We start from the raw sequence: 17,139 nt of genomic DNA on the forward strand, positions 1-17,139 counted from the left end.
ACACCAGCACATAGACACACTCTCTGCGGGTTGCCAAAATCTCACTCCGCCACAGTGTTGCTGAGACAAATTGCTCGACTTGCACTAATTCAAATCCTGTTGTGCAAACATTCAGATTTCAACGCAGCTTTTTGGAGATTGTTTATTTTCTTTGCCGAGTGAGATCTTGATTAACAAAAGCAATATTAATATTGGGGGGATTTTTTTGTTTGTTTTTTTAATCTCGCCGCACTGCGTCTGTGTTTGGCAGTAAAACACAAGGGGTGTGTTTTGGGGCCAAACCTGCAATGATTTCCAGTGGCTCCCGGGCCAAAACAAAACTTCATTTCATTCAGTAGTAAAAGCTGGATATTATTACGTCTGCTTCAAGAGTGATTCTGCGAGGGTGAATTCATAAAATAATCTAGAGAAATCGTAGATACAGAAAAGTGACAGATTTTTGTTGGCCCGAAGAAAAACACTGCGGCGGAGAGGATTTCAGGCCCATCAGCAGATTTGGAAGGGCGAATAAAACCAAGTTATTTCGATGCGTCTTTGGATGCTACAATATTCCAATGAGAAAGTACAAGCTGTGAACATGGACAAACTGGTTCCTGGACATTTGCCTTCATCTTGCAGAAAGAAGCGTTGTTGGAAATGAAATGAATTTGAAGTTGGACTTATTTTTCTTCAGTTTCGTACAAAGATAAATCAAGCGTTCTCATCTTTTTACTAAGCAAAGGGACACTGGAGTTACCTATCAGTTAATAACATCTTAGAATTTTTTTTTTTTTTTTTTACTTTTTTGAAGGCTCCAGCTTGTTGTGATCTTTATGAGGTTGGTCTGTCTCCCAGTGTTTTTCTTCACTGTAATATTTTCCAAATCAAAGCTTGGAAAAGAGGGTCCACAGAGGGAATCTGGGATGGGGGGGGGACTCCAGGAAAGAAAGCAGTACTTTACTGGTTCTCTGCATGTTTCAGTAGATATGTATTATTCATGTTTTCTTAAAATGTGTATCTGGACCTTTCTTAATGTATTTGGTCATTTACAGTAGAGGCCTTTCACACAACGCTGCTTTGCCACCTTGAAGATCCATTAACAGTGGGAGTGAATCACAGGGATCTATAGAAGATGGACAAAACTGATGAATAGGGTTCTATTTTCAACCCAGCTTAAAGAGACATGAACACATGAACACATGGGCTGCCACAGGACCGTCTCTGAACAATTTTACCTGGATTTACTGGTGCCCAACATTAAGAAAGGCTCATCATGGATCCGACAGCAGATACTCTCGTGTCTCTGTCTTCATTTTGGGAATATGAGCTGCTGCTCAATTTGTTAACAGTGTGTGTTCTCACTCCTCAGCGGTACCTGTCACTTCACAATATGCCAGTGAGCGCGGGAAGTTCTTTTTCATCTTGATTCATAGGTATGAGGAGAATGAGAAAAAAAGCCAAACATTTTAATTGTCCCTAATTAAACATCAGCCTGTCTGACATGTGGTTCCATGCAGGTTCTGTGCTCATCAAGTCGTTCAGTGCTTGACGGATTGGGACAGTGTCATTTGCAGAAAACGCTCGGGGTCGAAACATTTCATTACAGGATGAAGGAGATCACTCACAGCGATCTTTGTATTGACTCGCAGGGACTCCTCCTCTTCCTCAGGGACAAGAAAAATACTCCTGTATGTCCACAAAAATACTCATCCATCTGATCCCCTCATTGGATCAAATATCAAGCTTTCACCATCAAATTCTCACATGACTGGGCATTGTTATCTTCTGAAAATGCAAGAGAAGTCATGTGATATTTAGTTGGTTTCATTATTGACAGTATTATCCCAACTTTTCGTTAAGCACACCAAACATGGGCAGTTGCATGGCAACTATTCAGAAAAGAACAGAAAAAACCACCACCCTACACCTTTAAATTCATGCTTTGTTGGTCTGATAATTGAGTAATCATTTGACAGAGAGTCAATTAACATTTTACAGGCCAGGCGGTTAATGGAGAAAATAATCTGCATATTCATCTATAATGAAAATACTTGTTGGTTTGCAGCCCCAGTGGCGACGCTTACAGACATGCATCACAAGGGCAAAATTTGATCGGGAAAAAGGTTTCAGATGACAGACATGGTTTGCTTTCCACCTGTGCTGAAATGACGATCTGTTACTTGTATTAAAATATCCTTTCTGCCCCTTGATCTTCGCGTGTGATATCTGTAAAGGCGCAGACCAATAATAGTGCACAACCATTACCAGTCCGGCAGTGTGAGAGATTAGCTTTAAAATGATTCCCACATTGCCCTCTGGCTGTTTAATGAGAGAAAAGAAGTGGAAGAATCTTATGTGAGAGGAGAAGAAAAGCAGAATGAGAGGTATAGAAATGGGAAGGCATGTGGTGGCAGACAGATGAAAGGGAGGGAAAGGAGACGGCTGGAGGGGACGGGGAAGTAAATGGAGGATGCAACAGGGAGATTCTGACGGTGGATGCGGAGAGAGAGAAAGAGGAAGACACAATCACCTATTTTGAAAGGAGAATGAAAAAACATAGTGAGAGCGAGAAAGTGAATCGGCAGAAGTGTCTGTGTGTAGCTGTCTGGATGTGTGGGAGGCAGACGTACACACACACACACACACACACACATACTCACACACTCACTCACTAATGAGCACTTCACAAAGAGCCCTCCCTTTATCCCTCCGTTTCCTCCTTTCTCATGTTCTTCACCTCCATCCCTCCTTCTCTGTCCCCCCTCGGATGAATCCACGCCGCCGTTTGCTGGTGTTTCCTCGCGAGGCTCGCTGCCCGCGCCGCGTTTACTGATTGAATTACAAAGTCGGCTCGGTAGGAGTAAATACAGAGACAAACAAGTGGGCAAAGTTATGACGGTGGAGCAGGTGTACTTGAGGTCGAATGCATATGTGTGTGTTTGTGTGACAGAGAGAGAGAGAGAGAGAGGGAGAGGAGGGAATAAATGAAAAAAGGAGACAAAGATAGTGATTCACACAATGCCAGACCACTGCCACCTGCTCGCCAGCTTTGATCGAAGGTTGTGTGTGCCCGCCAAGAGTCGAATGGTCGTGTGAAAGAATTCAACCGTGACACGGAAAGAGAGAGAGAGAGGGAGAGAGAGAGAGGGAGAGAGAGCAGGCTGGTGGGCAACACACACACACACACATACACAATATGCACTACAAAAACAGAGAGGAAAAAGAGGGGGGTGGGCTTAGGTATGAGCATCATAGCAGCTCATATTCTCCCACCAGCTCAGCTTCCTCCGGCATACAGGAGCACTGACACTGAGCTACCATCTCTCTCTCTCTCTCTCTCTCTCTCTCTCTCTCTCTCTCTCTCTCTCTCTCTCTCTCTCTCTCTCTCTCTCTCTCTCTCTCTGCTCTCGTCCTTCTTGTCTGCTCTCCATTGGGGGGGGCACTGCTCTTGCTGTGTCGATTGGTAGGCAGTTACAAACGTTACTATTTTGAGAGAGTCAGTGTATGCGCTCTGTGCGCAGCGGCAAACGATCGAAAAAGGGGAGAGAGAGAGAGAGAGAGAGAGAGGGAGAGAGAGGGAGGCATAGTGGGCTTTGGTTGGCTCATCTGCACGTTAAATGTTGTGCAGGAGAGGATGAGGGAGCAGCGGGAGACTCGCACCTGCAGCTGATGCCGAATCGTGCCACTGAAGCCAGGTAGAAGTAGAGGAGGCAGGCAGGAAGTCAGGAGGTTTTGTGCCAAGACGCTCTGCCGAGCAAAACCACAGTTATCTTTTTTCTTTTTTTTTTTTTTTTTAAGGATCAAAAGGCAAAAGGAAAATAGGTAGGAGGAGGTGAGCAGGAAGAGGGGGGAAAAAAATGGCGAGTTTTGGTAAACTCACAGACTACTTTAATCGGCGTAAGTCTCGAGAGGAGCTTCGGGTGGGCAGGAGCTCGCGGCGCAGCGGCAGTTACTGCTGCACTGTGGCAGAGGCCAGGTAACCTGTGTGTACTATCTGCATGTGTGTCTGTGTCTGTGCACAGGTATGCCTGTCTGTGCGTCCGTCTCCGCGACTGTAAACACTGTGGATTCGTCTGAGCCACAGACCGAACAAGTGCACCAGCTGATTCCTGAGGGGATTGTTGTTGTCGCTCCTCATTGTCCACACAGTTGCATCTCTGGACTTTGATCAGAATTGAACAGCTGTTGACATGCACAGAATATATTTACCCACAACAGACAGGTATTGTTAGTAATGTTGTTAGATAGCGTGCGTCTGGACACAGACATCACTGTCAAGCTTACAGGTGTTTCTGTACTTGTTTGTGTGTGTGTGTGTGTGTAAGCATATGTTTTCATGCATGTGCGAGCATGCATAGTGTTACATAAGTGTGGAGGTGCAGAGGATGTTTGTTGACAGACATGTAGCTGTAGATCCTTCCCGCTGACGCACAGTTGTGCACAGATCCTTCTTCTATAGATACAAACGATGAGGATGAAGTCAATATGCTGCACATAGAGAGGAAGAAGATGGAGAGACGGAGTCTCTGTGGGCATGTCGACCTGATGCACGCCGTCTTCCCTGCCTCACATGTATCATTCTGCCACACTCGTCCACGCTGAGAGCTCCCCTGCATCACACACAACTTTACACTGGTAATCACTCGGCTCCACCGAAAGTGAAATCAGGAGTTTGGTCGAGGATCCTCCTCAAGGGCAAATCGTCAGCAGGTGTCAAGGCAAAAAAAGACGGTCACTCAGCTTTTACGGTGATTTAAAGGCAACCTTAACATTGGTAGATTCACCCTGAGCAGCAACATCACGATGTGATCAGCATCATATTTAATCTCCTCTGTCCTGCTGTCCTCAGTCGGCCGCATTTGTCACCTCTGTTCAAGGAGACAGACGGTATTAAATTATTTTAATTGTAATTTTTTTTGTGTGTGTGTGACTTAAGCTAAATATGCAAGCATAATAACATGGCAAAGACATTTTCTCAGGCGTTTGTTAAAATTTCACTGACTGCTGGAACTATTTTTTGATCAACAAAGGTAAAACACCTCCATTGCTCTTGAGAAAAACTCCCTCATGAAAAACAAAGCAACAGAACTACGTTTGATGTGTGCTGCGTCGCTTTTCCTTCCTAAAATTGAATCCCACACAGTTCTCAGTCTGAATGAGGTTTTTCTCATATGTAACCTGGATAAGAATACAAACCAGGATGCTCGCGTAAAGAACCCCCGCCGCTGCTACTACTTCAGCCTTAGCGTCCATCAGACCTCCTGTCATTTACTCTCAGCACAAGTGTGAACGTGCATGGACATCTGGTACAAAGAAAAAAAAAATCACACCTCTCAGATTCCTCTCAGAGCATCGCTCGTCCCTATAGTCTCTGTTTGTGTTTCTCCCACTCACTGTCTCTCTCTCCTCCCATAAGCCACCCCATACCGTCGCCCCTCCATCTCTCCCCAACTTTATTCGTTCTCTTGTATTGCTCTCCCCGTACTCTTACTTCACCAAAAGCTGGGGCCAGAGAGGCTTGTTAGTGTTGAATGGGTGGGACTGACCTCCATCTCCCTCCGCCTCCAATTGATACGAGCCGAGAGAAATTCCAAAAGCAGTCATCAGCTTAGAGCAGGGGTGTCAAACATCCGACCCCTGAGCTAAAATTTCCTCTCCAGCAGCTTGACCGTGCATTGTGTAAAAATTAAAACCAAAATCAACTGTATTAACTCAGGACCGAGCAGTTTGGAGACCCAGAACTGAATATGTGTTGCAGTTAAACAGTCTTGGCTGAGTTGAGGATTTCTGACTGCAGTTTAGGTTTGAACTATTTCTTAACCAACACAAGGTAACATGAAGTGCTCTCAAAATGAAAATGTCAGTGTTTTATGATTAAAGGATCAGACTTCGATAAAATGGCTCAATTTCCCTGAATTTTCATTGCAAAATGTAGAAAATACCCTGGTTTTGAACGGTCGTTGTTTGTTCTCAGTTTCACCAGTTGTTTTTTTCTTGTAAATTTCCTTTTAGTCCAGGTGCGCGTTGTTTTTTGAACTAATTCCTGTTGTTTTTGCCTGTTCTGCTCTCTGTTCGGGAAGCGTCATTTGCATCGAAATGTCTTCCTTTATTTCTCCTGATGGAGCATTGAGAATAATGACTCATGCAGACACACCACTTTCCTTCCCTGAAGGAGAGAAACAGTACTTTCAGCAGTCTTTCGGAGAGAGTTGGCACAAATTGTGCCCTGTCACCGACATAAACATAATGAGTGGTGACAAGACTCTGTGGTGTTGTGGTTTCCACTCCTGTCTCAGAGCCAGAACGTTCCAGGTTGGACTTTGGGGATTTTCTGTGTAGAGTTTGCATGTTCTCCTTGTGATTGCGTGGGGTTTTCTTCTGGAACTCCCTGTCCAAAAACATGCATTTGAGGTTGATTGCAATCTAAATCTGACCTATCCTAGATACGCTCTGCCTTTGTCCAGAGTCAGCTGAGATTGGCTTAACAGCCCTGTGAAGTAAAGATGGATGAATGAAGTCCAGCATTCCACAATGAGTTCATTCATATGAATGAACAGCGCTTTGATTTTCAGCTCATAACATACAGCTGGTGCGCATCATGGATGAAATTTTGTTTAAATTGACTCCACTTCTTTCAGCCCCCCCTATTTTCAGTCCGTGTTTTCTGGCTCATGCGTTTCTTTTAATACCCTGAAATGTTTTTGCAAAGGAGGCGACGTCTCAAGAGAGTGGAGGAGGGGCGGGGTGTTGAAGATGAGAAGTAAAGTAAAATGAAATGCAAGGGAGTGATTAGGAGTTATCTGGAGAAAGTAACTGCAGAAAGAGAGACAAGGACAGTGAAAATGATTGAACAAAAAAAGAAAAAAGAAGAAGAAGAAGAAAGAGCACGGGAATGGAATAGCACGTCACCCCCAAAACACACATCCAAGTTCAAACGTGCCGAGAACACATTAATACTGAATAAGAAATTTTAATGAATGGCTCAGTGCTGAGCAGCCATGCCTGGTTTATGAATGAGTAACCATGAGCTATTTCACTGCCTTCAGATGTGCTGAATTCATTAGTTTATTTCATTAATAAATGCAGCATTTGTTCCAGTGCACCAGCAGGAGTCTATAGAAAAAAAAATAACACAGACGGAAGTGTAATTTAAATTGTTTCAGTTAGTGGTAAATCTTCCGAGCTGCTTGTCCTCTGCTCCGTGCCTTACAACTCAATTCAGCACCATAGATAGCTCTCATTATCGTAGTGGCTTTCAGCGGCGCTCGGCATTCATGAAATCCCCGCTAACAGGTTGCTGTAAAGTCGGACCTTAACCTGCACGGCGGTTTGAGTCAAGGTCAGCGCTCGGAATTCAGGGACGGTTTCGAGCGTCTGGGTTCGGGAGAGACCTTTGAAGAGTTGCACAATGCCGAGCAGACGCCGGGCTTGGGTGTGCTACTTCTGGCAGTAAAATGGGTCACTAAAACAAATTGCTGTACATCTGTTGGACTGAAATGTGTTCCTGTGTATGTGGGAGCGCAGCATATTTTAGCCCGCAGCTAAACAGAGAACAGATGCTTTTGCAAAGTTGTCTGAGTTCCCCTTCATTGTGAGTCAGGCACAGAAAGAGACAAAAGAAGCGGCGCTTTTAAAGCATATGCAGTCTGTGTTTGTGATGTGTGAGCATGAGGGCTATCTCAGTTTAACACTGTATTTTCACACGCCGCTATCACACCATCAGCTCGTAAATCTTCCACTTTCTCCTCTCATTGTCTGTCATTCTTAAAAAAAAAAAAAAAAGCCCCAAACAGAATCTATTCATTGTCATATTTTATTTCCTCTCGCAGAACGCCGGGGCACAGATGGACTCGCACAAAGAAAGTGAGCTGTTTCCCTTGACTGCAGCTCGACAGATAATAAATTTGGCAACAGAAAACATGTGGCACACTTAATGCCTACAACTCGGGGCAAACATTGTTTTGATCAAACAAAAGCAGAAATATCCCCTCTCCTCTCCTCTCCTCTCCTCTCCTCTCCTCTCCTCTCCTCTCCTCTTGTTTTTGTTGTCGCCTAGCAACAGGTTTGTTGGATGAGTGAAACCCAAATTGTCGTCGCGGCCTGGGCCGGCTGTTCAGACTGGTGTGTTCCCGCCGCGACGTGCTGACGGGAAGCCAGGGATTGCGTTTGCGCACACGCGTTTGTGGACTCACAGTTAATTCATCTTATGCCAGACTGTATGTGTGTGCGTATGTGCCCTGCCCAGATATATAGTCAACATAAAATTGGCCATCGCCATCATCAGACCGGTCCGGGTCGTCCGTGTCTCAGCTCCGGCGCCCACCGCTTCTCTCAGGTCGGAGTTCAGTGGCTGACGCTGGGCAGATGTCGGCGCTTCGCCTCCCAGACGAGCGGATGTGCTGACACAGAGGCTTCTGTTGGTTTACCTGATCGCTCCCCAGTGCGATATCGCCCCGAGCCTGCAAACACATCCTGAGCCAAACATCTGAGAGAGTTAAAAAGTGGACTGAAGTATTTCTCTCGCAGAGACGTCACGCTTGGAATTTTAACTTAAGAGCAATTATATCCAAAATGAGATGTTTCAAAGTAGCTGTTCAAAACAGCCATTTAGTGTTTAATGTGGACAACTGCTCCGTTCAGTCATGAGTAATGAATGATTATTAATCCTTTTTTTTGGAAAGTCAAGGATTTAATGGATTAGATATGATTGTGTTTGGGGATAAAAGGCTGTAAACGATATGAGATTCCATCATTTTGATGATGTTTGATAAAAAGATTCTCGTGGAGTGATTTGTCAATTGCTCATGTTTCCAGTTCGGTGTAAAAGTTGTGTGTGTGTGTGTGTGTTATGAAATGAATTAATGTGCACTCTTAGATTTCTGTATAGATTCATTTAAAAGATCCTTATTTATAGAAAATAGTAACTCATGTTTTAGAAACCTAAATTCCAGCAGTTTTCATATAATTTTATTGAATGCATGTTAAACTGTCTGTATGATGAATGCAATCAAAGAGCATTCATTTTACTACAGTAGAGATTCAGTGCTTCCTGCAGTGAAGTGGGAGAAATATATCTGTAATCAGTCAAAAATCACTCAGCTCATCAGATATCGGCGAAAAAAAAAAATCCAATATTGTGAACCCCTGATGAAGCAGCAGCAAGACTCAAGGAGATCACCAATCAATAGTGGAAAATTCACTTACAGGCTCACATTCGTTCCAGCAAATACGCTGGCGCAATAACTCTAACTTAACAATATTTGAAAGTGGATATCTTCTTTTGAAAGCACATTTTTAAAATCTGGAAAAGATGCTTTTGCTCCATCTTCAAAATTGCATCAGAATGAGACAAAGTCAGTCTCGTCTCCGTCTTTCAGCCGGCGGCATTTATTGTCTCCAGTAAATATAAGCCTAAATTCCCGGCTAAACCCTGTCTGTGAAAATGTCAGCGCTCAAAAGCTCAGAGGAGCTCGGCTCGCTTGTCCTCGACTGGTTTTCATCTGCTCAGGTCCCCCAAACCTGAACCACATCGGGAGAGCAGACGTCCTGCAGCAGATGTCAGGAATGAATGAATCTGATCGAAGACACGCAAAGAAAGACACAACGGCTCTGTAATTGTTTATGCTGCTAGTAATTGTTTAAAAAAATGTGCTGGTGCTTGTCACCAATTGTGAGTGTGTGAATGATTGTGATTATTGATCGGCGTCCCACCGGAGAGTGCCTGCTATTGAGTGCTGTAATATTAATCTCTTGTCGGGGTCTTCGCCGCGACCTTCAGCCTGATTATGCCGAGGTGGAAGTCATTCCAGTATCGATTGGTGAAGCTCCTCTTGTTGCTCATTAACAGTGAGGCGCATGTGTTTGGCAGCATGTGCACGCTTATGATTGATGGCACGTGGAATGGCTAAATTCTTTTATAGTAAATAAACTCATAAGATCATCACACCTAAAGCCCCACTTTTTTTTTTTTTTTTTGCATTGTTCTTGTTTCCTGTTCAAATTTCACAGCTTGTCCATTGATTGGTTGACTGGCCATCAGTGATTTTTCCCTCCTTTTTCCCATTCCTTTGAACACATTTTGTGCAGGATAATGATCACATTATATTCTCATATATGTATAACTTTAGATTTTCATTCGTTTTGACTTTAAGCGTTCTGTTGTGGGGTTTGTAAGATTATTTCCAAGTTTGTTAACCACATTTTTTTTTTTAATTCAGTGCCTCTCAGGATGGAAAAGTAAAAACTACTTGAGAACATGAAAATGCTTCCGACTCCTTGAGTGGTGAAGGCAGGATGCTCTCAATCTCAAGTCACTAATTATCCCCAAGTGCATGTTTTAGAACTGTGGGAGGAAACAAGAGTGCACACACACACATACACACACATACGCAGACACCCGGGTCCTCGAACCGAGGCTCTTCTCACTGTTCGGGGGAATTGCTCATCACGCCCGCCGTCCTTTCAGGTCACTGGAGAGGAAGCTGCAGAGACCCCTGCTGGCTAAGTCGCGCACCCTGCCCAGCATCCCCCAGTCCCCCACCGTCTCCAGGGTCCACCACTCCGATCTGATCACTGGAAGTCCTCCACGCAGGAAGAACGCCCCCGCCAGCCCCACCGCCCCCACCAGCACCAGCAGCTCGACGGCCTGCACTCTGCCCCCAGCAGGTAAACTTCACTCTTCATTCTCCAAAACTTTAACTGCAGACTGTAGAATAACTTCCTACATGCCCTTTATTTTTTATATATTTAATTAAAACTGATTAATTTTGCTAAATTGAAACTGTGTTGAGTGTTGTTGCTCAACAACATTGTTGTTTTCTAGTCTTTAAATGGCAGTCCGTGACCTCTGATCACAGAGCATTTCTTTGCATTAAGCTGTCAAGTGAAATTGATTGGTTAGTTACGAGGGGAGCACGGCATCGTGTTCGGGCGCTACAGGAACATAAAGGGCAGCAGAGCTCAGCATAAATTCCTCTCAGGTATGAAAACACATAATCCTTTTGCCTCTTCCTTTCAAGCTTCCACACTTGCTTTGATATTAGCCTCACCTGACTGAGAGCACACAGCTGTCTCAGCAGCGGCAGAAAGTGTGTGTGTGTGTTTGCGCGCGCGTGTGTGTGTGTGTGTGTGTGAAAGAGCTCTATCCTCCTCAGCCTGGCTTCTCTCTCCACCGCAGAAATCAAACGGCGCTCTCTATCTGGGTTAGGGGAAACTCATCACGGAGAGTCCTGGAAGTTATCTTTCATCCTCAGGAGGAACTGAGTGTTTTTTTTTGTTTTTTTTTGTTTTTTGTTTTTTGTTTTTCAGAATGACAGCATCTATACTCGAGGAAGGTTTCACGTGAAAGGTCACTGTGCATTCGTTTCGACGTAAGGGAGGGGGGGGGAAAAATGCTGCGTTATCGTTCTTATTTGTGATGTTTAATTCAGAAGAAACTTGCAGAGGAGCCCAACCCGGCGTTCTGTCCTCTGTGTACAGTGTGAGAGAAAAGAAACGCGCAGCTCCGCAGAGACAGAAATGATGCCGTCAACAACAAAGAGGAAGACCTTATTAAAATGACTTCCCTTCCTGAAGCAAACCTAAATCAAACTGTGACAACAGGCAGCAACCGTGGAGGTAATCAATTCCAAATAAACCCCAGCGGATTTCCACAACATTCTGACGTGCACAGGAAACCATTTTAACCCGCTTTTTTTGTTTCTGTTTCACTTAAAAGTGCTGATAATGTAACGGCAGCATCAGTGACAGGACTAAGTGAGGAAAAGATGCTGACATAGCAAGGGCTGATTTTTGCCCTCTCTCTCTCTCTCTCTCTCTCTCTCTCTTGGCTACAGCCTCTCTCATTTTGCTGACTCCTTGCTGCTGTCAGTTCTGCTAAAAAGCTTAATTAAAGCTATATTCGAAAATATATCAGTCTTTGCAGCCAGGCTCTGGAAAGGTTCGAACAGAACATCCTTTTTCTGCTCACCCAAGTGTCGCCAAACAGACCTGAAATAATGGAAGTCACATGTTGAGCCAAGAGAGTCGCAAGTTACAGTAATAGAAGTATGTTTGAGTCAGAAGTGTGAAGTTACTTTCATTTCAGGGACCACATACAGTGATTAAATATGAAAATGTTCCCTTTGCTTTGGTGCAAAGAAATACAGCTGCTTTCTAAAATATACACTTATTCAACAATTGTTTACATAATCTGATCAACCTGAAAAGCAATTTGAATACTAATCTATTATGTCCTGGTGCAATGTAGTTCAAAATACAACGAAGTCTCCAAAAATAACCGGAAGTTTGGAAGTTTACCAGCTCAGCGCTGCAGCAGTGATCAGGCTCTTATCACCAGCTGCAAAATGAGACGTTTTCTGTTTCCCTTGCTATTTATTCCTGGTCTCATCGCCTCTCTTGTTTGAACTCTGACATTATTTCATCATTAAAACCACTTTGCTGTAGGGGCATCTCTCAGCGCTCTAATCCGTTAAATCCTCCTTGTTGCCACGTCTGACGGATTCTGGACCGAGCATCGTCACCTGTGATTGGACGATTTAGCCGAGCGCTTCCATTTGACGCAGGTTTTACATCTTGACTAATGATCCGGGTCTGGCGGTGCGTCTCTCTGCCTCCTCTCTTTGTCTGACTGCTGCTCTGCTGCAAATATCAAATTGGGAGCGGGATCAGTCTCACGTGGTACCTTGTTGCTAAGCAACCACTGTCACCGACCATGATGCTGCTCTCTCTACCGCTCTTAATAAACTTAAAAAAAAAAAAAAAATCAAGTGTTTAATAACACAGCTGCCGTTCATTTACAGATTTAAGTAACACCTTATATGAGTGATGGGGAAGCCTCGCAGTCTCCACACAGACAGTCTTCTTGTTACAGCGAGGTTTGACTCGGCTTCAGAAGCCAGATGCGCCCTGGCTGCTGCTCACACAGTGGAACTGATGCTGGAATATTTCCCTCATGGAGATCATTCACAAGCTCACTCACTCCTCAACAGCCTGCTGTTCAGAACCTTCTGAAATGACTGTTGCTACAAGGTAATGCTGGGACTGAGCATAAATTTGGGCACTAATCTGTGGAAGCTTTGTACGGAAGCCTGTTTTGCAGGTGTGGCATGTTCGAGTTACTTCAGCTGGCTCTAAATTATTCATGGTTTAGTCAAAAAAAAAAGCATTCTAATGCAACAACAAGGATGTCTCCTATACGCAGTACTCTAAAATTTTATTATTTTAAATGCCCTTTTGGAAATAGACTCACTATCAAATGAATTTGCTCAGACTTGCCATATTACTGGGGTTATTTAAAGGTGAAAATATCAAATGCATACATGCTGACTGAAAATAGAAGACAGACATACAGTTAGGTGTAGCTATGTGATGTAAGTTTCCATAATTCTGATTAGCATTTCTAATTCCTGATCCAAAGTGTACTTTTCCATGTTTCAAATGTACTATGTCCTTTTCAAGAATGATGTGGTAATCCATCACAGAGTAAAAGTTCTCATTTAAAAGTAGCTGCACACATGCATAAGGGACATTTCTTACTTTAAAGTAACTTTTTGTTTAAAAAGTAACTTTTAAGTAATATATAAAATATGATCTTTTCATGTTTTATACTTTGAGAACCTAAGTTGATCGTTTGCATTTGCAAATATGGGTCAATCAAGTTGTTTTATTTGGATCTTCTCCATGGACAGAGGTGATGTAATGCACCCAGCTGCCATCAGGTTCAGTCAGTGCCTGACCGTCCTGCGAGCGCCGTTACTCAGACGCTGACAGGACGTCCGAGGAGCGCCAGATGCAGAGTGATGGAAGCCGGTGCAGCTCAGCCGCGGTCTGACGGCGCTCATCCATCTCTGTTGTGCGACGATTAAGCCTCAACCTGGAAAAAAAAAAAAAAAAAAAAGAAACGACGACAACACAGCATCTCTGTCACAGCAAATCTCTTCTGTCCACTTCAATTTACACAAGCCATCGTTTTTATGCAGCATGTGAAATCATAATCAAGTTGTTCCGGAGGCGGGCTGAGAGTCTTGTTGTGCCGGTAATGTGATTGTAGAGTATATCACCTTAAAAGGATACTTTATGGGCGCAATCACCGGCTGACAGTCTACAATTTGTGGAGTGAGTTTCCAATAATTGCGCCGTCCACTCGCTCTCACTCACATATATCTACTCATCTCCTTCCTATTTCTCTTGTCCCTCTCATTTTCCTCCTGACAGCAGCCTGATCTCATTATTTCCCCTTTCCCTTCCCGTCTGTCTTCTTCCCCCAGGTGAGCTGTGGCGTTTGGAGGATGACATGGAGGGCGGCGATGAGATGGAGCGCGGCGGCGGCGGCGGCAGCGGCACCGAGGCCCGCCCTCGCTCCCAGTCGCCTTTCTCCCACTTCCGGGCGCGAGCCGCCTACCTGCGCAAGAGCGTGTCCGCAGACGACCACCTGGACCTGGGGTCTGACTACGGCTCGGGGCCGGCGGTGGAGAGCAAGCCAGCCGGCCGCACCAAAGGGAAGCTGAAGAGGAAGTTTGTAAGTTTCACTCCTTTCAAAATCACACCGTTTGTGCCCCTTTCGCTTGCTTTTTTTTTTTTTTGGTCCAAAAGAGTCTCATCTTACACATGTTCATACATGCAGTCTTAACTACAGGCGAATTGAAGGCTGCTGCAGCTCGAGCTCTGAAGCTGCCGTCAAGCAGACATTCACAGCAGCTCTCAAATGAAGACAGCTTGACTCGCGCACTCCCCTGTCTGCCCGTCTCCCACCCTCCCTCTCTCCCCTCCTTATCTTTAATTCATTTATACAATTTGCATTGGCCTTTATCTGCCCTACTTCCAGCCCTGTGTCTGTTTTACAGCCCTCTGACATTACCATGTAAATCCCACTTGTCATACTGACAAAATATCCTTGAAGCGACGGAGGAAAATTGAAAGCAACAAAGGTGGCCGAGTGTCTTAGTCAATGTGTTTCAGTCTGTTTGCGACACTCGGTTCTTCTCTCACTCTAACAAGGCAGTAAATAGTACATGACAGATGCAGAAACAACACAAACGCCGGCGTTTAGAGGTGGCGGAGAGGAGAGCGCTGTCTTGAGATCTCGCTGCCTGCAGTTCAAAGAGGACCACGCTTCAAAAGATGAACTCAATAATTCAAGTCTTATGGATAAAATGCGTCATTCAGTTCATTTTTAGTCCTAAGTACTAAGTTTCTTTGTCATATGGAAAGCTGACACATAGCTGCTGCAGCAATGCTAGCCAAGTGGCACGCACATTGCCGAGAGATTCCGTGTTTTTTTTGGTTTTTTTCGTCACCCATGCTGCTTGTCTTCAAACGCCTCCACTGCAAATCATTTTTTCGATCACATCAGATGCAAAACTTTGTTGTTTCTTTTGGTTCGGAAACTTGTGTCTCATGGGAAACGTCTCCTTGTCCTCCTTGCCGAGTGCGCCTGTCTTTTAATTTGGGCTTAATGTTTGCTGCATTCGGTCCAGTCGCAGCAGAAGCGGGCTTAGTGGTGAATGTGCATTAAAGATTGAAGACCTGGATATTGTCCCTCGGTCATTGGATCAGGTAATTGGAGACCTCATTACCAGCGCAGGCTTTGTAATTGATTCTCCTGTGTCACATGTGCAACAGGACACCAGCGTCGGGACAGCGGGAGTCTGGTGGGAGAGTTTAAGGTCTGAATGGGGATGAGCGGCGTCTTAAATGTGGCTGGAAAGAGGATATTAAGCTGATGACTTTTCTGATTGCTTGGTGCAGTGGGGAAATTACTTTTCAGTGGATTCTTTTTTTCTTTTTTGTTAATGGATGGCTTTCTTTAACCTCTAATCATCTGACACAAACAGTTAGCCGTCTGGACTTGAAGCCAAATTCTCATGTAAGGGATCATCCAACATTTTTTTTTTTGTTTTTCTCCCATCTCGTCCTTGATCTGGAGCACTTTGTGCAGATGCTCACAGATTAAAGTCAGACCTTCAGATCCATCACCGAGCCGAGAGTGAAAGGAAGAACTTGATAATACTTTTTCCTCACTCCTGGCGTTATAACACCGTGACTGGAGATGGGAACGGCTCTGGATCTGATGACTTGCTTTGGGGTGAGAGCTCATGCCGCCTTGTCTTGTAATAGCACACAACATTCATTCATCCCCGCTGCGATATCAAAATATAGCATCGCGTCCAAGGGTTTGCACTCTTACGCAACGTAATGCACTTACGGTGGGGGCTTTTATTCATACTGTCTTTTTTGTGCGGCTCCACAGGGACCGCAATTCTGCCTTCCAGATGGAAAACAGACAGAAATAAAAGCATATTAACAGGCCATCAGAGAGACAGGTTATATAAGGCGGCACTGTGCAGGTTTCAAGACTGTGCTTCTCTTCAAAAACACCCTCTGTGTTTCCTCCAGCACACCTCTAATTATGAGGGGAAAAAAAGAAACTTAGTAGGAATTTAAAGGATTGCGAATACTGTGTTTATGTCTTACTAATAATTCATTTATATTACCTGACTTCTCTACGTCACTGTACGTCTCCCCTCTTTCTTTTCTTTGTGTAAAATCCAAACTGCCTTATGCACACATCATTTATATGAATAGATGGAGGTAAAGAGAACCTGTTCAGCAATTTGGAGGTGCACGGAAGAAAATCAAGTATGTGGATTATGTGAAAAATTTCATTTTAATGTAATATCTGGTAATTCAAGTATTTCTGAGTTGGTTAGCTCCGATGCTAAAGAAGCGGTTGGATTTTTTTGTATATTGTTGCATGATAGATGTTGTTAACCTCTCTAACCAACATCCAGTGAGCAGATGGATGATTAATTCTGGATCAAACTTATTGTTGTTACATCAAAACGTGAAGGGTAAAAGATGTTGGATTTCAATTCTTTGGGCAGGTGTCATTATTTTTTACATGTTTCGCAGAAAATGAGCTTTGCTACGTAGAGGTATTCACATGAAGATATGTTCAGTCTGTTTGTAATGGCCCTCTGGCCAATACAGATGTATAATGAAAGCTTTATGGAGGTTAATGTACTCATTGCAGAACATTAACCTACAATCATTAAACAGTTTCTTATTATTAAAGCTTATTTCATCAGCCGGTCATATTAGGGGAATTATTACTTTCCTGACCTACTGATAAACTCTATGGTCGCAGTGGAAAAACGTCCG

General features: G+C 44.0%; 1 protein-coding gene across 1 annotated transcript in view; it reads left to right on the forward strand.

Moving 5' to 3' along the window:
* The window catches only part of ankfn1b (ankyrin repeat and fibronectin type III domain containing 1b), a 126,549-nt gene that overhangs the window by 18,234 nt on the left and 91,176 nt on the right, over window positions 1–17,139 (forward strand). Inside the window, exons 3-4 of the mRNA XM_030098889.1 lie at window positions 10,445–10,644; window positions 14,247–14,497. Coding sequence (XP_029954749.1) covers window positions 10,445–10,644; window positions 14,247–14,497 — 451 coding nt within the window. The remainder of the gene's footprint in view (window positions 1–10,444; window positions 10,645–14,246; window positions 14,498–17,139) is intronic.

The sequence above is a fragment of the Salarias fasciatus genome, chromosome 8, assembly GCF_902148845.1.
Source record: "Salarias fasciatus chromosome 8, fSalaFa1.1, whole genome shotgun sequence".
Lineage (NCBI taxonomy): Eukaryota > Metazoa > Chordata > Actinopteri > Blenniiformes > Blenniidae > Salarias > Salarias fasciatus.